The following is a 25,182-nucleotide window of genomic DNA, read 5'->3' on the forward strand; positions in this document are numbered from 1 at the left end:
TCCTGCTATTTTAACTAAGGCGGTTGCCCACCCCGCAGTTTTTTGCGCATTAGAACGGGAGCCTACCCCGTATTGCCGCACGGCCGAGATCGGCGGAGGAAGTCAGGCAACTTGGCCTAAGACGTGGGCGGGGCCCTGCCCAAGCTGCCCGGAAGCAGGAAGTCTAGAGCCTCGCGGGCTCCACAGTGAAGTGCTGAGAGACGGCCAAGGCCGCCGAAGGCAGCGCGGGGCTCCCATGGACGAGGGAAGCCCCACGTGCAGAGGAAATGTTTGCGCTGGACAGCGGGGCTCCCGTGGTGCAGAGAGAGCCCCGCGCATTGCTGAGCTGCCAGGAGGGTGCATAGATCGCCGCACTGAGAGAGAAGGAGAGCGTCCCCGAGGAATGGGGGCTGTCCTCAGCCTGCCGCCCAGACTGAAGGAGACCCGCGGCATGAGCACTGGTGAAGAAGAGAGCCGGTGAGTTGAGATGGCTGGGGGGGAGACGAGGTCGGGAGCTGCCTGGTAGAGGGCCGCTCCAACATTGGGTATCTTTAGTTTAAGAGCCCGTGTGGCTCCAACAAGTGGCATAATGATTGTTGAAGTGCCCAGAGGGGCCCGTGCTTTCCCCCCACGTGGCCAGTTGTCTACAGAGGGCAGCTGCAACGTTAGGGGCATTTTGGTTGTGAAGCCCCAGTGAAGGCCCCGAGGGCACAGTGGTGCCAGGGTTAATTACTGATTCTTAGCTGCGCCGCACCAGCGCGGGCAGCTCCCACGTTTTTGCATATTTCGTCCGAGGGCACAGTGAGGGCCCAGGCCTTTTGTTCACTCCCAGCTGCGCAGCACTTAGTGCCAGCTGCAACGTCTATGCCACAGGTCTTAGGGAGCATTCTTAGGGAGACAGGAGTGAGATGCGCTCCTCTGCCCCAGTACTTCTACACCTGCACGGCAATTAGCATCAGCTGCACCATTTAGGTCTGCACAATGGCGCACTTTGTGATATTGCTGCATTGGCAGCTGCCCTGACTTTATGGGACATAGGGCATTCGAGCCCTCTGAGAAGGCCAGTTGGCCAGGGGGTCTGTTAGGTTTGTAGGGCGCCAGGCCCTAATGTGATTTATGCCTCTACAATGGTTTTTATTAGGAGGGTATGTGCTAATGTGATTTATGTGGTGCTAGGAAATATGATTTATCTGCTATAATTTACTCACCCTGCTTTATGACTTTAATGTGGTTTTATGATTATGAGGTTGTGCATACTGTGTTTATGTTTGAATTATTCTATACTGTGATATATGCCTCTACGTATGGTGTAGGTATGAGGTTATTTGCATACTGTGGTTTATGCTAGTGAGATTTATCCATACTGTGAGGTATACCCCTAATGTGAGTTATGCTTAGGAGGTTAGGGTCTAATGCGTTTAGACTTATGAGAAGATTGCATAATGTGTTTATACTGGTGAGGTTGGCGCAGAATGTATTTCACGCCTAAATGTGATACTGTGCATAATATGGTTTGTGTTACAGGATGATGCTGAGTACAGTGTTTGCCAGTAATTACTGGTTGTGTCCTACGTCTATTATATGTTCTACATTTACTAAGTGATGGTTCTGAGAGTGGCCCAAGTGGCCCTGTCATGTGTATATATTCACCTGCAAATATTGCCCAGTGCCAGGTGGCACAGTGTATATTGTGTGATTACTATTCTAATGTGTTTTATGATAATACAAAGGCTATTTTTGATATAACCGTGTGTGGAGTCCCTTTTGTGGTGTGCCTAGTATGTTGTTGCTGTGTGTGTGTTGCGCAAATGCTTTACATATTGTCTCCGGGATAAGCCTGACTGCTCGTGCCAAGCTACCAAGGGGGTGAGCAGGGGTTATCTTTGGCGTGTAACTCCCTTGCCCTGACTAGAGTGGTGGTTTCTGCCTGGCTTTGGCGCAAGCCTTAGCCAACCAGAAATACCATTTCTAACAGTGGGACATCCTCTTGCTATGAGTGTTGTTTGCCTACAGGGAGGTACCACAAGCAGGGAGTGGGCTTCAGCCCCTTCGAGCTTCTGTACGGATACCCTGTTAGAGGACCTTTGAGTTTGGCCAAGTGAAGGTAGGAGAAAGTTATCAGTAATATTCTCCAGGATGTAGTGAGCTACATGCTGGCCTTCAAAAGCCAAATGGCTAAGTTGTAGAAGCAAGCTTCTGACAACTTAGAAGCCACTTAGGCTATGATGAAAGAGTCGTATGGTAAACATTCTACCACTGTGGAGTTGCAGCCTGGGCAGAAAGTGTGGGTTATGGAACCTGTGGAACCCAGGGCACTCCACGAACATTGGACTGGGCTCTATAGGGTAACTGAGAAGAAGGGTAAGGCCACCTTAAGGTGGGCCTTAAGACCCCAAGGCAACCCCACAGGGTCCTACATATAAATAGCCTCAAACCCCACTTTGAGAGGACTGAGCTTACCATGCTGTTCGTGACAGTTGGAAGAGGAGAGTAAACCTCCCCCTGACCTCTTGGACTACAAGGAGAAAGATGGGTCTGAGGAGGGAGTATTCCATTCCCCTAAACTATCTCCTGAACAGCAGAGGGACTGTCACCAAGTGTTGGGACAGTACTCCTCTCTATTCTCCCTTATTCCTGGGATTACCCTCACAATCCTAATCATGCTATTTCACCCGGCTATAGGGTGTACCCCGGGCTACAATAATAACAGTAATATGTGTATACACAGAATTATAACACTTTTAGCAGCACCGCAGGACAAGACCACGGCGATAAACCCACCGTTGAGAGGTAAAGGGCTTCTGGCAAAGAACAACGGTTTCAGGTGACGCTTTAAGGTGGCTGGAATCCTTTCTGTCTGGGAGGTCGTTTCAGATCTTCGACGGTGTAACAGTATCCTCAAGCAAACCCCTGAGCTGCGGAGTACCACAGGGCTCTTCCCTGAGCCCTGTGCTGTTCAACGTCTACATGAGGCCGCTGGCAAGTGTCGTCGAACCACATGGCATCAAAATCGTGTCATACGCCGACGACACCCAGCTGGTGGTCTCGCTGGCCACCGAGAACAGTAAGTGCTCCCCTGCCGATCTGCTACACTGCCTAGAGGACATAAAGGGTTGGATGACCAACTCCTCCCTTAAATTAAATGGAGATAAGACGGAACTCATGCTCCTAGGCCCACCTTCTCCAGTTCCATTCACCTCCCTGTGGCCTAATGCACTGGGTCCCCCCCCCACCCCAAAGGAAAGCGTGAAGAGCCTGGGAGTATGGTTGGACAGCAAACTCTCCTTCTCCACCCAGGCCACTAAACTATCTGCCACATGCTTTGGCCTTCTAAGAACCTTGAGGAAGGTTCTTCCACTGCTGCCACTAGAAGCCAAAAAGGTTGCGGTCCAAGGGCTAATCCAGTCTCGCCTTGACTCGAACAATGCCCTATACATGGGGGCACCTGAGTTTACACTTCGAAAACTGCAGGTTGTCCAGAACTGTGCAGCTCGTTCCTTGCTAGAAATCCCGCGCACTCAGTCTGCTAAACCTGCCCTAAAAATTCTCCACTGGCTGCCAGTGAGGCAGAGGATAGCCTTCAAAGCACTGTGCCTGGCGCACCGCACTTTCTGGAACACAAGCCCAGCGATCAACAGAAATCTTGTTAACCCCTACCATCCCAACCGGAACCTACGATCAAAGGAGGCCTTCCTTGCCGTCATTCCCAGAGTAAAGCGAGCCAGAGCAGGGGGAAGAATGTTCTCGCTGAATACCGCCAGGCTCTGGAACGACCTTCCCCTCCCACTCCGGTCCAACTCAAATCTTCTATCATTCCGCAAAAACTTAAAAACATGGCTGTTTGACAAACCCACTGTACCATAGCACCTCCTCCGTCACTTCTGGTCAGCTTAGCGCTTGGACGCCCATGGGCAGCAATCGCGCTCTACAAATACCATTACAATTACAATTACAACTCTGCTGACCAGTGTCAAGAAGCACAGGTGGCCCCCAGATGGTCACTCACGCACACTTACACTCACTTTGCACCACTATGCAGTGCGACAGGTACCAGCTCGGTTCGTATGGGCACTTTGACACTCATAAGCACCAACACCCTAATGCACTGCCACTGATAAAAAGGAGGTCAAAAAATAACATGCTGCAGAGCCCGTTCCTCCAAGTCTCCTGCCACCCTACAGTTCACCTCCAGTGTCGCAGACACCCCAGATGGAAGTTCACTAGCCCCTCCCTACGGACACAAGGGGCCGCTCATGGCTGAGGTAACACGTTGTCTGGGTCTCTGAAAAGCAGGTGGGGATAGACGGTAGACATAAACAAAGAGTCTTGGCGTCACTCAGGAAGTTCACCAACAAGTTGCAAAGCAGAAATGGACCACAAGCAACAATTAGTTACAAACGGAGTCAACCAGTGCCTTCTGGCACCAGCCCAGTTCTGTGAAGCACAGGGGTTTCACGTAGACTCTTGACCTGCTCCCGAACCTTCTTGGAAGTGTCCCTCCAGACTGTTCAATTCCTCTCACTACTACCTGGCACCACAAAGTGTTTGGAAGGGTCAGATGAAGAGAGGGCAGTTGGTCCACCATAATGGGGCCAGTAAGGGAACAAGCAGCGAATGGGAAACAACACACCAGGGAGCCTCTCGGCCTAAGGAGGCACCCCATCCAGTACACGCTGAACCAAGTGGTGCATTGGCAAACCAGGCACAGGGTCTGGCCCACGACAATGAGTTGCACCAGACACTTTAGGTTACACGAAGTAGAGTTGCAATTCCGTACCTCCCTGGAAATGAGGCACTATGTCCGACACACCTTGATGTTGGTTGCACCATACAATTCCAGACACACACACAGGCACAAGTTCAGCAGTGCCTCACGAGTTAGAATGAGACCCTGCAATGGGTGCGCCCCCCACCTCTGAGGGTTATAACCTGTGAATCAGCAATGAGCATGCAGTCGCGTGGTGCATGAGAGAAATGCGGCAAAGTGGGCCACTTTAAATCCCACAACCAGTGAATCCACTCACCACCATCAAGCCGCATATGCATGCCAGTGTACCTGCAGTACAGGAGCCACTGCACCATAAATGCAGGCAATGTCTTGAGCTCTGCACTAGGCTCTCCAGTCTCCAGGCATAGTTCTGTAGTTTCAAGCTCACACCGCGCTGTCCATCTTTCAGCAGGCGATGTGGGGTCTTAGAGGGCACCGCTCTCTAGAGGTCACCGGTAGATGGTGTGGGCCCCTCGTAAGAGATCTTTGATGTCCCCGTGTGAGAAGTTGGCCTGGTATATGCTGTTGACTAGTTAAAGTGGACACTTTGCACCAGTACAATTCGACTCTTATGGTAGATAGGTTTAAGACAACCTTTTAAAGAAAGCTATCCTAGTGGTAGCTGTGGAGAGCAGCCTTCAGGCTAAGTCTTGGAGGAATGTAAAGTAGCTTGTTTTACCTTATAATCTCTTGAATCACTAAATGAAAGAACACCACACAGGTATATATATCAAATATATATGTATTTATTACTAGACACACTCTACTAATCTCTTTATGAGATTAGAAGTCAGGAACATATGCACAAATCAACGTTTCACAATAAATTAAGCATAAATATGGCTGGGGCCCTAGGGGCGTACCAGACCATATACTAAAAAAGAGACTTAAGAACAACGACTTGAGAAGGGACAAGGCCTAGGGCCTTCAGAAGCACTGGGGCCTCACTAATCCACCCAAGGCAGGTAAGTAAAGGACCCACGGGAGACGCATGCAGTGTGAGAACACAGCCGCGGATCCCAATTGACTTCAATGGAGCAAGTCGCGGTTGGAGTTTAAAGTTTTAGGATACTTTGGGAGAGTCTACAAGCAAGTCACTTATAGGGTAAGTAGTTCTAGAGCCAACACACACAGGCGCACCGTAGTGCTGGAGTTACCTCACCCAGGGAAGCCGGGTGCATAGGTGTTTTTTGGTGTCGGGTCGCGGCATCGTTTTCAATGGAAGCCAAAGAAGACTTGCTGCTTGTGAAGACAGGAGAAGTGTCCGGTGGAATCCAAGGCTGGATTCAGAAGAAGGAAGACCTGAAAGCATAGGGGGATAGTGTTCAAAGTCACTTGGCAGTGACCCGGCGCAAGGAAGCTGGATGCCCACAGTCGTCGGATGATTTCAGGTGATCACAGGTGTCTTGACTCTTCAGCCACGAGGTCCAGGAGGTGTCGACGACGACCAGGAGCTGGATTCGGCGTGTCCCACGAAGTCTGCAGCTTACTGCGGTGTCGGTGACCAGATTGGAGCCAACAAGCCTTGGTAACAGCAAGTCTTGTAGAAAGGATAAAAAGTCAGCGGTGCAGACCAGCAAGGTCTGAGGGACTCACCCAGCCAGGGTAAGTCAGGGCAGGCCTGGAGCAACCAGGGGAGCCCTTTGGAACGGTAGAAAAGTCTTCTGGGGACCCACAAGCCAACCGGCAAGGGATCGCGAAGACGCCGTGGGAGGATTCACTCAACAGGGGCCCACGGTCACTCGGGACGGGGTAGGCCTCTGATCTTCGGTGGAAATCCTACTGGAGGCTTGGACCACACGTGGCCCAAAGCACAGGTTCGTAGAACGTCGTGAAGAGGTTGCACTCGAAAATAGTGCACGGTACCCAGGGATTGCGGTTCCTCGTCACTCGTGGGGTCCACTTGCCTCAGCGTCGCTGGGGACTCTCGATGGCCTTGGAGAAGTCAGGAAATCCTCTTCCTGGGCTGCAGGGACTTCGGAATCCGGCGGGAGCGGGAATGTTTGCCACCGTTGATTGAAAGATTTGGTGCCTGCCAAGCAGGGGAGTCACTCCTTGACTCCAAGGGAGATTCTTCAGTCTTCCAGAGGTAGTGGAACGTCGAAGGTCCAGGATTCTTCTTCAGAGCGTCGTCCAGGGATATCTAGTTTGCAATGGCAAGGGTTCCCTAACTTATACTGAAAGGAAGGGAGGGACTAGCTCTATGACCCCACCTATGGGAGGGTCAGGGGAGTGGGTGGCTACACCCACTTCCCTTTCTCCAGTTTCGCACCAGAGCAGGGGCAGGTAGCCCCTGAGCCGGTTTGAACTGGTGTATGCTTTGAAGTCCTGCTCCCCAGTGCAGGCCTTCAAAGCACTCTAGGAGTGTACCCACCCAGCTCCAATACACTAAACCCTGTCTGGGAGGTGGCCACACCACCCTGTGACAGGATACCTATTGTTGGGCCTCCTCCACTGCGAGTTTCGGTCATCAACAGGAGGGCAGCCCAGTGTCTGTGACTGGTGGCATCCATTTTGTGATGCCAGGGCTCTTCAGGATTCTACTTCGTTTCCACTGTAGGTACATGTCTATCCCTCTAGAAGGGTGGGATCATACTCCCACACCAGTTACTGGTGTGGGGGTATGATTCCAAAGCGTTTGACACCAAACACGACAAGTTTTGATGCAACCATCCCAAAGTTAGCATTTACCGCAAGGTTATAATGCACTTAAGAGTATATGGTTTGACCGCATTCCCAAACAGCAACAGAGAATAGACTCTGAGAGCTGCAGAGGGGCCCTGCTCAGGCAGAAGCACCCCCTCACATGGAAACCAAGCACCCTGCTCTCAGGATTGATAGGGCCTGCCTTAGGGTGACAGATAGGTTTAAATGTGTGTGCAGGAGAGATATAGTGAACCTATATCTCAGTGAGGAGTGTTAGCACTACCTCCCCCAGGCTGCAGTAGCAGGCCTGTGGTGTCATATTTAGTCTGCTTCCCAGGGGTGGCATAATACATGCTTCAACCCCTGGTAGGCCTGTGAAGTACCTATGCCCTTGGTACCTAAGGTACCATATATTAGGGACTCATAAGGCACCACAGTATCCATTCACTAGTGCACCTAATATGCACTCCAAGTTGTTTAGAGAGAACAGCGAGGCTGGGGCCCTGATTAGCAGGGTCCCAGCCAGACTATAGCCAGAAACCAGTGTAAACATCAGAAAAAAAGTGGGGGCAACACAAGAGGCAGATCTACTCTCCTACACCCCGAGACCTCCAAGAGAACAGGAGACCAGCCAACTGGTCCTTGGGAGCCCACTTCAGGGTGTCACAAGTCAGCAGGTCGTGGGCCGAGGTCAGCCACAATACATGAAGGCATGCGGTCCTTTCCATGGGCAGTTACCTTCCATGTGCACAACAGAGTCCTCTGGCAATGTGCACCACGCAGTCCAGGTTCTATGGTCCTGCGTCCTTACAAGTGGTTCTCTCCACTCGGTGGAGTGGCGCTGGGGAGTTATATCCTATTGGGCCTTTGAAGATGTGGGAAGGTTCAAAGGGTATTCCTTTGAACCGCAGATGTGTCCCGTAAATTCTCCATCCTGTCTGCCATGAGGCCGCAGAATGCATATCTCTATCTTTATGGCGGACGCGATCTGGCACCAGAGGCCAGGTGGCATAATTTCTGCCCCGCATATATTCCGCCAGGCCCACAAATCACATAGGTTCGGCTATCTCATTGCATGCACAATGGTTCATGGCTGTCGCTGGGGAATCCCCAGAAATGCTCCCATTGCCTCCGGTGTTGACCGGTGCCAAACACCATGGCACACCAAGAGTTTGATGAACAGACATGCTAATGTTCCATACGTGGCATTTATGCGCAAGATATGCCAAGGCCACTGTTACCATTGGAATGGGTTCGGCCTAGTGAACCCCTTTCCCATGTTAACTTAAGGGAAGGCCAAGCCTCCTCAGTAAGGTCTTTTGTACTACCTGGACAGTGAACACCCCTGGGTGCCTGCCCGGGCCTTCACCATCCATCGGAGTGGAGGTGAAAGCCCTCCCTCCGGCTTGACCGGGTTTGTTACAGGCCAGCTGGAGTCCACATGCAAGGGCGCTCCCACAGATCTGCTGTGGCAGGTCAGACATATGTTAAAAACGCATAGTTCACATAAGAGCACACACTGGCGTGCAATAGCAAGTCAGACATGTAGGTAAAAACCACACGAGAAGTGCAAGTGCGCACCCAGGCCGAAAAGGCAGGCTTGACCTACGTTTACAAACATCATGTCCGCACCAGTTCTTAACATGTGTTGGAATGGTGCTTAAAAAATTTTCACACTGCAGTACAGTGGGAAAGGGCCCGGAGCCTTGAGGTTCCACACAAGAACCAGCACGCACACTGGCTTAGAGTGGCAGCCCGGCGGCCCTGGGTTCCTGGACACCCATACTGTCTGTGCGCTATTTGGCCAACAATGGTGGTCCAGATTCACGCTAAGTACTTCCTTGGTGCCAATGTGCACACCAGCCCGTCTTGGCAGGCTGGTAGCAGGGGCCTAGAACCATAACTGGCTGAAGGGTTCAGGCCAACCTGCACTATACAGCCAGGCCCAGCACAACGTTCGTGCTAGTGCACCCACCACTTGTCGTGATAAGCGGACGATCCATCTCACCCCTCAGCTAAGCGCAACTTCCTACGAGATGTAGGAAGGGTGCGAGCACTTCCACACTGCACCACCAGTAGGGAAGGGCTCTGGCCCTATGTCTGCAAAGGGGCCTCAGCAACCTTGAGAGGTGGGGAACTGACCTCAAAGGTAGGGGGACCCCACATAGGGGGTCTCCCTTGTTCTGGCAGCTTGTCCTCCAAAACAAGATACCAAGGTCATCTGATCCACCCCGGTACCACTAACAGCACACAGTCCTTGTACTGTCTTATCTTGTCCAACACCCTGGCAATCATCGGAATCAGTGGGAATGCATACAGTAGTTCCCCCGTCCACCTGAATGACATTGCATCCGTCCTCTATGCTTCTCTGTAAGGAATAATTGTGCAGAAGCGTGGAAGAAGAGCACTGTCCTAGTCTGCAAACAGATCCACAGTCAGACACTAAAACACCTCCTCTGCAACAGTTGGAACACCTCCCTTAGTCAATGAAATCAAGCCCACCTGGAGAAACACCTTGCTCAGGTGGTCTGCAGCCCAATTCTCTCTCCATGGGAGATGCACTGCCTTCAGGGACAACAGAATGCTCTCCTCCCATAACATTGTCTACTGAGTCAGAAGCCACAGAGAGTGCACCCTGCAACAACCTTGGTGGTATAAATACCCCATCGCCACCTGATTGCCTGTTCAGACTTGAACATGGTCACCTTTGAGGTATGACACAAACTTCAGACAGGTCAAATGGACTGCCTTCAGTTCCCTATAGTTTAAGGAGCAACCAGACTGCAGATGGTCCCACTTCCCCTGTGCAGGCCAAGAGTCCAAAGTTGTTGCCGCCCCCCCATCCCAACTTGCTGGTATCTGCAGTAACCACCGGAGATGAAGTCACATGAGATGGAAGTCGCCCAGTCACATTGTCAGGCTTCAAAAACTCTACTTGCCCACTCGCTATGGCGAGTGAGATTTTATCAGGTCGAGCTAGATTAAGGACCTACTCGCACGTTCTGGCGAGTTGACAAACAACAGTTGCTCTGTGTTCAGAGGCAGAGCTCAGAAGTCAGTTTACAATTACTTTTCCTTCTTTGACAGCAGAGTTCCAGATTTTTGTAACGTGAACTGTCTGACCTGCTGTACGAAGTGTGAAATGAAAGGCTGTAGGGTATCAGGTTTTTCCTACCACACATTTAAATAGCTATGTAAACTGTACAAACATTTCAAAATATATTTCATTAGTTGTGAAAGCCCATTTTCTGTACTTCCGTGTGTTTAAAAAAATATTTTAATAGGATGAAAAGCACACCAGAACATTTTACTTGGTGATGTGCAAATGATAAATGTTTTCTGAAACCCAATTTTCACAGAGCGTTAATACACTATATAGTTTTATCAGCGAAGCTCTATGGTAGTGGTAAGGTTTTTGGCCATTTCTTGGAAATTTACTGTCTGTAAATAACAGTGTGCTACCACATCATGCTTTAGTTATATTTTTATTAAAAGGGAGTGTTTAAAAATGAACTGAGAAAAACTCCTGCCGTGATGGAAATGTTATTTGTAATTTGAGAGGCAAGTCAGGGATCATGCATACCCTAGCTTCTTATTACTCATGGACTCATGAGCTAGCTTCTTATTACTCATGGACCAAACGTTTATTCTATTTAATCTAACAAAAGAGTTTTGTTTTGTAAAGCAGTCATGCTAAACTTACATATTTGAAGGTGCACTCATGTGTGAGAATAAAGAAAAGGGTGACCGTAAAATAAAATATTTGCCTATGATCACACAATTTAAGACCACTTTACAGGTCACTCGGCTTGCACGTATAGTAAAATTTTTATGATTTTTCAAGGCCTGATTGTTATCATGTAACCACCACTCCAAATAGTCCCTGATCTGCAGAGAAACTCCGACTGGTACATCCTAAATGTTGGAGCATGGGGACCAATGTGCCAGCAGATGGTTGATCTGGGGGTACATGTGCAAATGTACCCACAGAAGAACATTGATCACTGCCGCCATCAACCCCCATAACCTCAACCACAGGGACACTGGAGCTGAACTTTGACCGAGCAGACTCCCCATCTCTTTCTTTATAGTTTATCTCCTTTCTACTGGGAATAGACCTGTCCCTTGACCATGTCCAGGTGACTTCCAATGAATAGTCCCTGCTTTGGGACTAGACAAGATTTCCTGATGTTGATGAGGAAACCATGAACCTCCAGTATCCTGGATGTGACTGGTTGCCTTAGAAAAAGAAGAGGCAGATATTAGCCAATCATCCAGATATGGAAAAACCTGTATTCCCTCCTTATTTATCTCCACAAAAGGTGCCAATGTTTTTGTGAAAACCCTCGGGAAGAAGGCAACCCAAAAGGGAGTACCTGGAATTGGTAATGATCTGATCCCATGCAAAACTTGAGAAACCTTTGGAGGACGGATGGATCGGCACATGGAGATATGCATCCAATAGATCCACCTATGCCACCACCTCCCACTGATTCAGAAAGGGAAAAATCTTATGTAAACACAACATTTTGAACTGAACATGACGAATAAAAGAATTGACCCTATTTAAGTCAAACACTAGCCTGAAAACCCTTGACGCTTTCCTTACCATGAAGAAAATTGAATATACTCCTTGACCCTTCAGATGGCGAGAAACTAATTTTATTGCATTTTTTGAAAGAAGGTCTTGAATACCAGTCACCAGGGCAACCCTCTTCACAGGACTGGTTGGAAGGGGGGTGCGCACAAAAAAGTCTGGGGGTGGAGAATCGAAAACTATAAAGTAGCCCTTCTCAGTGATCATTAACACCCACTGGTCAGTGATTAACCCTTTCCAATTCTCCAGAAACTTTGTCAATCTCCCTCCAACGGGAATCACTATGTTGGGGCTGTGCAGATAGCCAGGATTTTGTCTGCTGGCGTGCCTCACCATCTGACTGATGAGACCGGGATTTATCCCGAAAAGAGACACCCTGACTGCGTTATCTTCAATGAAAGGGCTGGTTGCCCCTAGAAACCGTTGACTCCCAAAAAGCCCTCTTGCCACCAGTGAACCTACCTCTTGATGACTTAGCCAGGGCCAATAGTTTCCTGTCCTCAACTGACTTCTTCACCATTTTCTCCAATGCAATGGTGCACTGAACAATTTTTATGACACATTTTTATTAGTTTTGAAACCACCAGGCAAGAAGATACATTACCATTCGCATTTCACTGTCACAATGCAACCAACTGTAGATAAATCACTGTCCAAGTCCATATCTTGTCTTGCTTCTGTGTGCAACCATGGTCAATGTAAACAGACATTTCAAGTTGAGTGCACCTGTCCACTCCAGCCCCCACTCCGGCAAGGCCGAGGTGCTGGGGGAGTTCCATCACCCACTAATATCTCTCTTAGCCACCACATCAGGGACACCCACTAAGGGTCAGACCAGGAGCAACCCAGTTCATCAGCCATCCCCAATAGGGCTATCCTAGGGGTCAAATCAAGATCTTGCTACACACCCGCTGCCAATACACGGAGATGACCGAGCAAACCCAGACATGATAGAAGTCAGCTGGAGCTTCTGAGCACCAAAAGCAGACCAGGTGAGGAATTCTGCCTGCCCTATGCAATCATATCAGGGTAAGGTATGTTGCATGCAAGTAATTCAATTTAATCAGTCGAAGATGAGCAGAGATAGTCAGCATGCACAGGGCCAACCGATCCTCCCTTCAAACAGACTCAGCAAGCTCCCCAACCCAACACCCCCCTCCCCCAGCAGAGTCAAAGCTTCTCAAAAGCATGAGGAGCGTTCACAATGAGTGACTAGTAAACCTGGGAGATTGTGCCTCTGCAAATAATACCCATCAACAACTTGGCCTCCAAGGGACTGAATTACGGGATTACAGTGTCTGGAGGTATGTTAGCTATGAGTACATGAGGCACTTATGGAATTGTTTTTGGTTGAGCTCATAACGAGCTTGTAGTTCTTGGAAGGGCAAAATATGTTTCCCCACCCTAACATCGCAAAGGACAGAGATGCCGATCACATCCTTTTTATGGAAGCCCTCTAAGCCAGCAGAATGATGAGGCCAGCACCCCTTCCACAGGGGAATCATCCATTTCAATGTGCCGTTCCAGCCTATGAAGCGCCAGCACCAGCAAAGAAAACTCACACAGGTAATATCAGGGAGGCTGTCGGGTAGTGGAGCGGCATATTGCATGTCCATAATGCAGTCGAGACTTGGAGCTGAATGCTCCCCCCGATATGTCAGATCATCTCATCAGCCATTAAACCAATCATTGACTACAACCAATTGGGAGGCCAGATAGTAGCAATGGAGGTCCACCATCCCCAGCCCACCATCATAGGGAGACTGGTGGCCACTGTGAAACACTAGACGGGAACAGCCACCCGACCAAAGAAAGGAGCTGAGAGTGAAATTAAGAGCATGGAAACAGCTTGGGGGGGATTGGGAGTGGGAAATGCTGAAATATGTAAAGGAAGCGGGGGAGGATCATCATTTAAAAGAGGGTGATAAGACCCATCACATGCAGAGGGAGCTGTGACCACTTCTGTATATCACTTTTCGTTTTGGACACCAGCGGGCTAAATTAAGGTGCCTTGTGAGATCAGGAAGCAGGGAAACGTGGAACCCCAAGTACCTGAAAAAAAGATGTTGCAATGGGATATCAGACTACCATTGGTAGGTGCCAGTTTTGCCCCCAATCGGAACTAATAAGAATTTGGAATTGTTCACCTGGAGGCTCGAAGCCTCCCCAAACAAAGTAAGAAGTTTGAGACAACAAGTCCCAGCTAAAAACAGCAGGATGTTGTCAGCATAAACAGCGATCCTCTCCTCTGGCTCTTCTTCCCACGAGCTCCCATGAAGCTGGGCGTCACAGCAGATGAGCCACACCAGGGGATTAAATTGCAAGGGCGAACAATATCGGGGACCGAGGACAACCATGGCGCATACCCCGTCTAATAGGGAAATTATCCAACAGCCAGCCGTTGATTCAGACCTGGGCATATGGTTTGTAACACTGGACACCAATAAGGTCTTTCCTAAACCCAAGCGAGCACGTACGGCTTCGAGTAAGGACAAATCCACTGTGTCAAAAGCATTCTCAGAATCCAAGAGAAGCAACGCCACGGGAGGGTGGGACATACCCAACCTGGAGATGGCCACTTGAACTCTTCAGATACAGTGTCTCGTACTGAACCCGGGGATAAAGCCACATTGGTCGCGATAGATCAGGTATGGTTAGGTGGGTCACAGCTGGTTGGCCAGGATTTTAGCAAAGCTTTTTTCTGTATTAAATCAAAGAGATCAGTCTGTAAAAGGAGCCCCTCTCACGGGGGCTCCTTTGGTAGGACCACTATGGAGGGATGGTCCATGTCAGGGGGAAAAAGACCTGTTTGGACCACTTCAACATAGAGTTTGAACAGGAAGGGGGGTCAATTCACTATGAAACTGTTAGTAATACTCAATCGGGAAGATGTCACGTCAGGGCGTTTTGCCGACCAGCATATCTGAGAGGATAGAGCAAATTTACTCCTCTGTAATGGGTTCATCCAGCTCTTGAGCAAGGGAGGGGGAAATGCACGGAGCAGAATGTCACGCAATAGTGGGTGCTTGAGCTCCTGAGAGGGGTGGGGTCTGCAGGCATAAAGGTCTGATAGACGCAAAAGACTGCAAGATATCAGGGTTCCAGGGCAGATGCCAACCATCTGCATCAGTCAGCTGCGGCACGATGCGAGATACAGTGTTGTGGGTGGTGAGTCAATAAATAAGGCCTCCCCGACTTATCGCAGTGCTCGTATACGTTATGTGCTCTGGCCCAACAACACTGACAGGTGTCCCAAGCAGCGAGGCACAGTAGATAGCCCCCAGCCATGGTAAGGCGCCAAGCGTGATCAGGGGCACGTTGTCCGGGACTTTGCCGCTCCAACTCAAGAACCTGAGCATCAAGGACCGTAATCTGTACCACCTTCTACTGCTTGAAGCCATGCACAAGCCCGCACAAGAAGAATCACTGCCATCCCGGCTTTCTAAAGAGTGGCAGCGGACGTGGTTTGAGAGCAGGAGGCTCCGATTCTGAACCTGAAGAATCACGCCTGCCCCAGTCATGACCATGAGGCTTGTAGGAACAGGTCCGCTGTTTCCTCTGGGGCTTTGGGGGCGTAGGGCAGTGCCTCGGCACGCTCCATCACTGGGTTCTCCGGTGGGTCCCTCCTTGCCTTTCCACAACCCATTCCCGGGCCTCTTCAGCAGTATTGAAAGAAAAAGGATTTAGAGTTAAAGAGGACCTTTAGCTACGCCGGCAAAAGGAGCATATATTGGAGGTTTAATGTCCAGCGTTTTAGCTTGACCTCTGTAAAGGAGCGAGGGAGCTGTTGGACGACCCTGGTGTAGTCAAGAAATAACGTGAGTGTGTTTTGAAAACAGAGGTCAGGCTGCCCATGGGCCTCCTTGAGAGTCACGCCGCAATCTTGAAAGTTAAGGATCTGAGCTATCGGAGGATGCGCTGGGGCCCTAAGTGGGGTGCGGGGAGAGGGTTGTGCAGGGCCAAGGATCTGTGAGCGCGCTCCACTACAAACCAAGGCGAAAGAGCTGATTCCACAACCCAAAAACAAATCCAATCCGCCAAGAACCTTATAGAGTTAGTCGCCTCTGAGCACTCCGGGAAGCCCACTATGCACAGGTTATTGTGATGAAAGAGGTTCACAGGATCCTCTTCCCACTCCTACAGTGCTGCCACCGAGGTCAGGAGTCCGGCCACCTGCTGCTTCAGGATGGACATATCGTCTTCCACTAAGGACACCCTGCGTGCGGCCTCACCAACCCTGGCAGCCACATTGCAGAGATACTGGTAGAGAACTGATACGTCCATCTGGACCTCATCAACCCTGTTCTCCAGGACTGCTTTTGAGCCTTGTATGGCCTTAACAATAGTGGCTAAGTCTGGTTAGGTCTGTTCCACAGGGTCGGCTGCCCCAGAGGGCCCCCTGGAGAACCCACGCCCCCACCTGTGATGTAGTGAAACGATCCACTTAGGTCTGGGCCAGGGCAGGTGGTGGGGCTTTGTCCTTACCCATGATGAAACATGGAAAATTAAGTCCAAAGAGACATGTAGAAGAGTGAATCCCTGCCCAGCCCACTTACCAGTAGGTAGCAGAAGCAGCCGGGGTGCAGTACACGATGGGGCAGGTGGCAGACAGTGATCAGTGAAGGAAGGGTGAAATGTAGAGACGTCCAACTTAACCCGCTTGCACACAGCAGCATGAGCAGCCACAGCACCTCCAGGAGTAAAGGGAGGTTAAAACAGGCTGGGCACCAGGAAGTGTGAGCCAGGCAGGACAGAGCCGCAAGTCAACGTACGGGTCTCCAGACCAAGGTTGTCACAGCCCAAGATCGCATCACATAAGCAGATCGGCAGGAATCCCCCACTTTGGGGAGAGACCAGCCGACCCCTCACCACCCAGTCTGGCAAACCAGCGAAAGCAAAGGACAGTCAGACGTCTAGGAGATACACAGGTCACAGAGAGCACCTCAACGGGGCAGAGAGATGACGACAGCCCAGGGCACACCATGATCGCCCCAGTCCCCCAAAAAATTAGGGCAGTGCGCCCCTTGAAACAAAACGTACGAGCGAGGAAACCCCCCTGGGAGCTGCAGCCTTGGTCCTCTAACAAGTTTCGAGACACGAGGACCCCCCTTCGAGCTTGTCGACATCGAAACTGCTTCGTGGGCGCCCCCCGCACTGACCTGCAACAGCACTCACTGCTTCCCAGGGCCCATCTGCTGGCCCCCAGACTGGGTAAGCAGAAGGCTACAGACTCTTGAAGCAGAAGCCTCCCCCAGCTCAGCGGTGCCTGGATGAGCACAGGGGAAGAGGAGAAAGTTTGGGCAGGAGCCACACCCTCTAGTAGTGGTGGTCAGGAGCCCCCATGGCCAAGCCACAATCCTTGAAGGGCCAGGGCCAGCTGTAGACCTCTGGATAGGTGGGCCACAACTGCAAAAATCAGCTGCTTGGTGGTGCCTAGGCGAGCCCTGGGGAAGACAGAAACAGAGGCAGTCACATATCCCCGGGGCCCAACCACAGTCCTCCAACTGCCGCAAGCGGCAGTTGATGCTCAGCTCAGGCCCAGCCTCAATCCCAGAGCACCTTCAGCACTTCTGCAGAGACCGCCGAAGATCTGGATTATGCCATACGTTCTCTCGCGGGGCAGAGCTCCACTTACCAGTCAGGGCCAGGGTATCCAGGGGCTCCCAGTTGTCCTTAGCCCATAACAACAGTCAGGCGGCCTTGCATTCCCAGCACGGCACCGGGCTCAGCCCATCGCCATCAGGCCACAGAACCCACGACCACAGCCAAAGCCAGGAAACGCTGCTTACAGTGCCGCCAAAGCTCTGGTCGCAGCGATTCCAGCCGCCGTGGGTCGCCCACAAATAGAAATGAGGACAGCAAGTCCTCAGGAGCGAATGCTCTGGCAGCATATTGATGCATGAGAGCAGGGGGTTAAGAGCAGCCTCAAGCTGCAACCACCATCTTGGCTGCCTTGGCCACACCCCTGCCAAACAATTTAATCCCAGAAAACTGGATTTTCATCAGTAAAGCTGTCTGCCCTGCATCGGCCTTCCAATTCCCCACCCAGACCTGTCTCCTGGCCTGAACAGCAGCCCCTGCTGATGCCACAGCTGCCCTCCAGGTATTAAACAAATTATCCGAAAGCATCCTGGTATATTGCGCCATCATTGCCAAGGTTGGCGTAATATCCTCCCTGTTAGACCTGGCACCATTGGCGTGGGTCTCCCTTCCATTTTTTGCTGTTATCTCCTCTGTTTTTGCTGGCATTAGATGCTCTGGGCGCTGTGCCACTGCCATTCAGTGCCACAGCGCGAATGCTCCCTGTGTAAATATGACATGTGAATTGGTATATCCATGATTGGCTTATTTGGTTTACCTGTTAGTCCCTATTAGTGTGGCCTGTGTGTGCCCAGGGCTGGTAAACCAAATGCTGCTGGTGGGCCTGCAGCACTGGGTTGCGCCACCCACAGAAGCAGCTTGTAAAGTGTGTCTCAGACCTGCCACTGCATGGTCTGTGTGCAGTCCAGAACTGCCATCTTGGCTGTGAAGTGCACCCACTTCCCAGCCCCTGAACCTTCCCTTGGCATCATGTGAGTCACTCCTATGGTAGGGTGCACTGTATGTGTAAGGTAGGATATTCCCTGATGTGTGTAGCATGTCCTGGTAGTGAATTACACCCAATTTCGTTTTTCACTACTGTAAGGATACCTGTTCTCCATAGGCCAGAATGGGAGGTTTGACTATTACATTCTATAGTCCCAACTGACCCAAAGAACATGGTAGAAAAACGAATTTAGTATGCCTGAGCTCAGAATATTAAAATACATCTTTTAGTGAAGTTTATTTTTATATTCTGTGTTTGAAAATACCACTTTTAGAAAGTAGGTATTTTCTTGCCTAAGCCTTCCAGTGTGCTCTGCTGTTATGTGTATTGGCTGTCTGGTTTTGGAGGGACAGGGCCGGCTGAGTGAGACCTGGGTTGAATAGAGAGATCTGCATTGGAGTATGGGGAGGGGTAGCTCCTTGACCTGAATAGGGCTGTGCCTGGCAAGGTGAATGCTGGCTCCACCTCCTACTGTGAGTCTGATGGCAGATCCCCTCTTTCTGAAAGGAAGGATGCAGCCTGGTAAACAAAGTGCTCCAGGACTGGGCACAACTCGTTCTGGCTGGGTTCAGTGACTTGTAGCTTCTGAGAACAAAGACTTTTGGGGTATAAATATCTGTGCTGAAACCCCTACAATTGGTATTGCTCCTGGACAACAAGGGGAACCTCGGTCCGTGTAACTGAAGGAATCTGCAGGAGGTGACTGTCCTTGTGCTTGTGTGCTGTTTCTTGGATTGGCCTGCAGTAGTTTTCACTGGACTTAGAAGAAGAGGAAAAGGACTTTGAAGAGAACTTTTATTTCAACTTGCTAAAGCATTCACCCAAGGGCTAGAAGAGAGCTAGCCTCCTGCTGGAGTCTCAGGCACATCAGACTCCACCACCAGCCTCCTGATTCCTCCCAGCGAGGATTTCTATCTGCAGGTGAGGCTCCTGTGAGTTCCAGGGTCTCTAGTTCTACTACGGAGAAGAGAGTGCTGAAAATCATCGCTAACGCCCATTTGTGAGCCGCCGCAGCTGAAGAGCGTACAAAAATCATCGCGCTGCTGCCACCGAGCGCTCGCAAACCAAGGATCATTGCATCGCACGCTTGCGGGTCACAAAGCGCTCGCTAACACCCAAAGATCATCGCATCGCACGTTTGCGGGCTGTCGAGTGCTCGCTAACCAAGGATCATCGCATTGAGATCATCGCATCACGACATCGCAGTGCGGGCGCCGTGCCTCCGCCATTTTTAATCGCATCACACCCGGATTGGCGCTCATTCGCGGAGCGCCATTTCTTCTAATCGCAACAAGGTCGCACACGCAACAGGCTCGGCGCATCATCCTCCCTTGCGGCAAGGTTTTCAACGCATCGCCGGCTTAGCGTGAAGAAGTTTGTCGCTTTGTCCCACACGCTTCTGCAGATCAGCCCATCATCCTCCCTTGCGGCAAGGATTCAACGCATCGGTGGTCTCGCGTGAGGAAAATCATCGCTACAGCTCGTTTGCGACATTTTGGTTGTTTTGCTACAGAAACCAGGTACTTTGTAAGTAAAAGGGTCGCAGAGACCACTGTCTTGAACTGAACTCCTCTTTGCACACTTTGAATTATTTTTGCAGCATTTCAAGAGTAATCCTATTTGATAGTATTGTGGCTTTTTACAGTTATTGGTCGTGTGTTAAGTCTATATATAAAGATACTTATTTTTTATAACTACTTGTGTGGTGTCCTTTTGTAGTGTTCTTCACTGTGTTACTGTGTATGGTCATAAATGCTTCACACACTGCCTCTGAGATAAGCCTAGCTGCTCGTGCTACGTTACCACAGGGTTGAGCAGGGGTTATCAAAGGGTGTAGCCCTCTTACTCTGACTTAGGAAGAAGGGTCCCTACTTGGACAGTGGCCAGCCATTGCCAAATAGAGACCCCCATTTTTAACACTCCCCTCCTTCTTATATCAGCTCCGCCACACTCCGATTGCCCTTCAGCAATGGCTGAATAGTGTACGACACAAAATACAGAAGCTCTAATGGCGAAATTGGCAACAGCATAAGATCTCCTAACCATCGTCTCCACCAGTTTGCCCACAGGAGCCGATGGGGAGGCATCCTCAATTATAATAGTCCCTTGGGACTTGGGACTGCAGCGGTAGGGACTCAGGCTCCCTTTGCTGGTACTGCATGAAGAAATCCTCAGATTCCTTTGATACCCGAAGCAATGTAAAAGCTATGTTGTCCTTGATATGCGTTAGGACCTACTTTGATTCCTGCCCCTGCACATATCTGCTTTTTATATATTCCACCTCCCCATCAGCATGTGTATTGATAGATGGTTCCACATGCTTTCTCTTAGGAGAGGATGGTCCCTCTCTGTCCTTAAACGCCACACCGACTGCAGCCTGAATCATCAGCTGTATGGCCTGCAATGAAAGAACCCCAGTCTGAGTCTGGCGCTCACCCCTAGGGCCTGCTGTCCACTGCCAGAAGTCCCCATAATTCTACCGGCAAAATCTCAGGATAAATCCACTTCCTGGTTGCCGGTTTAAATAGTCACCAAGCAACGAGGGCGCCAGGAATCTCGCCAGCTTCCTCATTGCCCAGTAACGGAAAACTGTGCGGACGGCGTATGCACTCGGTTTCCCCGATTGCCTTGCCTCTGCCTAACACATCGCGGCTCACTTACGCATTCCATATTCTTACAGCTATGCTAAGAATATGTGCCTGCGGTGCCATTGCTGTCGTTCCTGACACACTTCAGTACTGCCGTTCACTCTGCAGCGCCTTCCTGAAGCCACTCCATCTATTTTACGGCCAGTAATGTCTACCAGCAAATCTACCCAAAAAACAAATCTAATGGATGGGGACGCTTGTGCGCTAATTTTGTTTAGAGGGTTCTGTGAGGTAGCTGAATCTCAATATGTGATTATTGTGGCAAGGAAGACTGATGAGGATGTAATTCATCTCTGTGATGAACTGCAGTGTCAGTGTCCAACAAAATGCTGGATAGGGACAGGCACGTGAACTAAGAACAAAACCACTATCTCTGTGCCTGACAAACGAAATTGGACATTGGCCAGTGGCTTCTTTGTTTGATGTTTTTAGGGTATGGACAGCTAGTGCAATATCTCATCCTACCAACCAGAAAGCCACGATGCAGTAGAGTTGGATGAGCCACTAAAGACTTGACCCAGATGCCTGGATCTGGTTCAGACTGAGGTAATCTTAGACCCTTCAGACAAAAATGAGCTGATCCTTCATGTGATTTTTCATGCTGCCCCTCTTATCTTAGTAACCATTTTCTAGAAAGCCTTTCTGTTGTTAACTGGATTAGGTAGTATGTGCATTTAACTCAGGGTACGGATATCACTCTACAAAGAAAAAAAGGCAAAGCATTGACCTTTGATATGAAAAAAATTACAGAAACCCCCATCTAGTGGCTCAACTCCAAAGATGGGAAACCTGGGTCTAATCCTGGCTACCAGGATTACGAACTGGACGAATTGTTAGATCCTATGCAACTTCCTTAAGTCATGGTGCCTCATTTCCTTGATCATCACAATTAATTGCATCTATAACATACAAATGAACATGACAACTGACTTGTCTATTGGTTCACTAATGGCTTCATTGTTACGGCAGGGTGAGGCCATGAATATTTCTAAGCTCAGGTTTAGAAACTATACTTCCAAAAAATATCACTACTGCAGTGATCGAATCTAAAGTGAAATGCTTCGATGAGTTAAACAAATATACACTTTTTAATGCTGAAGTATTTGTATCATATTTTACTTGACGTTTGTTGAACAGTTTACATGCCATTTTGGTGACAGCTCGGCTCATGTTATAGCTCTTACAGCACCAACGCCTTGGCCCTGTTCGCTCTGTTATTTTGTCGGCTCACCTACCTCTAAAGTGCAAGTGACTTTCAAAAAGGCTTAGACGCATCACAGAGCTGCAAAGTTTCCTTTACATGCATTATCATCTAAAGCTCCCTCTAGCAAGATCTAAAGATGAGACAAATATGGATGCTTTTGTGTGAAGTGCTGGTGATTACCGGAGTATGCTGTTGGCGACCCTTTGCCCGCACACCCCGTCCAGACTCTTCCTGCCCAGATCCCTGTTGATGCAGTCCAGACTCCTGCTGCCCCTGGCCCGGGAGGCCAGACACATGTTGCCCCTCTGCATGCAGGTGCACACCATCCTCCTGATGCCCCTCTGTCTGTGGGTCAAGTTTAAGTTCCTCGTGCTCCTTTCCCTGCAAGTACAGTGAATTGTTCCACTGTCCCTCTCCATGAACATTCAGCATCGGTTCCCGCTGCCACTTTCCCTGCAGATCTACTACAGCATTCTGTGAGCATTTTCGTTGCAGAGTCCGTCTGGGCTTTCGGTGTCGGAGAACACTCTCCGGTTTTCCCTTCCTCTTAATATACAATCTTGGGTCGTGCTTCTCCTGCTCTGCGTGCACAGCGACTGTATTCTCCTGCTGGCTCTTTTTCTGTACACGCAAAATATGCTCTCGGTGTTCCTCTACAGCTTCGTGCTTCACTACTTGGTCACTAATTACATCGACCGTCCGTACATTCAACCCAACCTCCATTGCCCGCTATTGAGTTTCTCATGTTCTACATTTAGCCATCATTTCAGTGCTTCCGGGTCGCACTATTTAGCCAATCCCATGGTCTAAACATGTTCTGGCAGTCGTCACGTCAGGGATGTGAAGATCTGGTAATACGTAAGATTGGCTCGCATTGGGGCATTGTGAGCACCTCAGCCAATCCCAGTGGTTTGCACAGAATCCCAACGTGCTCATTGGAGGTGGAATCAGCACCTGCCTTTACAATGTTCTAAACACTCACACCGACTTGTCTTAGTAACAGGTGGCTGGCGTAGTAGCGAAGTATGTTCCTCGGTATATCTTGCTGGCTGAACAGCTGACCTGAAAAAGTCACGCGCCAGGCAGCTAAATTTGAGCCGGACTGACCCGATAGGCGTTCTGCGACTGCTACCCACGAATCTGGAAAGGGGAGTAGTAAGGGCGGTAGGGTGACCAACCGTCCGTAAATTTCACGGACCGTCCGTAATTGGGACCTCACGTCCGTTGTCCGTGAGGATCCTTTTTACGGACGCCTTTTGTCCGTAATTTTGGGTATTGCAGGGAACAGCACTGTTCCCTGCATTAAGCCTCAGCCCCTGATGGGGATGCCTCGCACTCCTTCTCGAGCACAAGAGCAGCCCCACCCGCCCTTTGTCATTCTGTATGCGGCTGATTGCCACATACAGAATGACAATGGGGCAGTCTGGGCTGCAAAGCATATTGCCGGCCTCCTACAACCTCTGTCCGGGGCAGGGCATTCTGTCAGACATAGTGCCAATATCGGCAACAGTTATCACAACACACATCAGTACATAAATAAAACACACGACACTGAATGTAAGTGGAGAAATATTGCTGCAGGTTTATTAGCATAAGCAATATGCAAACATGGTGGGTTATCTTACGGGCGATCCCAGGGCAGGCCAGCCCCTATGCCGCCTGCCCGTCTGATAAGCCTAGAGTCACCATGGCAACGCCAATTGGTGTGTACCTAATGTTGGGAGGGTCCCCCCCTCCCACCTGTGGACCACCAGTCCACTTGCTACACACGCCCCCCCGTGATGGGTGGGCGGAGCATACATGGCAGCCCCCGGTTGCTCAGACCCACAACCGCCTGTCGGTTAGCGGGGCGCCGTCGTTCTTCCAGGGGACCCGCTAAACATCCCTGGGTATCCTGGCTTAGCACCCCATGGTGCTGCTGCATGCTGTACCCCTTGGTAAGTGCAGACCCTGGATCGCCCTGTAACTCCTCCTGCAACACAAAGCGAGAATTGTTAGAAAAACCTGGCCCCCCCATTGTCCCTCCGGACGCCGGGTAAGCGGATGGGCGGGCAAGGCGAACGAGCGGACAAGAGGGCGAGGAGGGGGTGGAGACAGAATATGTACCCCCCCCTGGCTCCTCCCCGCCGGAAGCAGCTCACTGCTGGGGTCTCCCTAGGTCCATCCCAGGGACACGACCTCCCACCCCTGTGCCTTCCTGTGGCACTAAGGCGGCCGCCCTCAAAGGGGCGGGCCGCTGCGCAACCCCCCCCCGGGCAGCCTTACATAGTGCCAATATCGGCAACAGTTATCACAACACACATCAGTACATAAATAAAACACACGACACTGAATGTAAGTGGAGAAATATTGCTGCAGGTTTATTAGCATAAGCAATATGCAAACATGGTGGGTTATCTTACGGGCGATCCCAGGGCAGGCCAGCCCCTATGCCGCCTGCCCGTCTGATAAGCCTAGAGTCACCATGGCAACGCCAATTGGTGTGTACCTAATGTTGGGAGGGTCCCCCCCTCCCACCTGTGGACCACCAGTCCACTTGCTACACACGCCCCCCCGTGATGGGTGGGCGGAGCATACATGGCAGCCCCCGGTTGCTCAGACCCACAACCGCCTGTCGGTTAGCGGGGCGCCGTCGTTCTTCCAGGGGACCCGCTAAACATCCCTGGGTATCCTGGCTTAGCACCCCATGGTGCTGCTGCATGCTGTACCCCTTGGTAAGTGCAGACCCTGGATCGCCCTGTAACTCCTCCACAG

General features: G+C 50.5%; 1 protein-coding gene across 2 annotated transcripts in view; it reads right to left on the reverse strand.

Moving 5' to 3' along the window:
• Nucleotides 1-23,222, reverse strand: part of LOC146829025 (uncharacterized) — a 234,663-nt gene extending 211,441 nt beyond the window's left edge. For both annotated transcript variants that reach the window (XM_085607667.1, XM_085607668.1), the window contains exon 1: nt 22,609-23,222. In XM_085607667.1, coding sequence (XP_085463793.1) covers nt 22,609-23,151 — 543 coding nt within the window. In that variant the 5' untranslated portion in view covers nt 23,152-23,222. The remainder of the gene's footprint in view (nt 1-22,608) is intronic.
• Nucleotides 23,223-25,182: the final 1,960 nt, after the last annotated feature.

Source organism: Triturus cristatus, chromosome 5_2 (genome assembly GCF_964204655.1).
Source record: "Triturus cristatus chromosome 5_2, aTriCri1.1, whole genome shotgun sequence".
Lineage (NCBI taxonomy): Eukaryota > Metazoa > Chordata > Amphibia > Caudata > Salamandridae > Triturus > Triturus cristatus.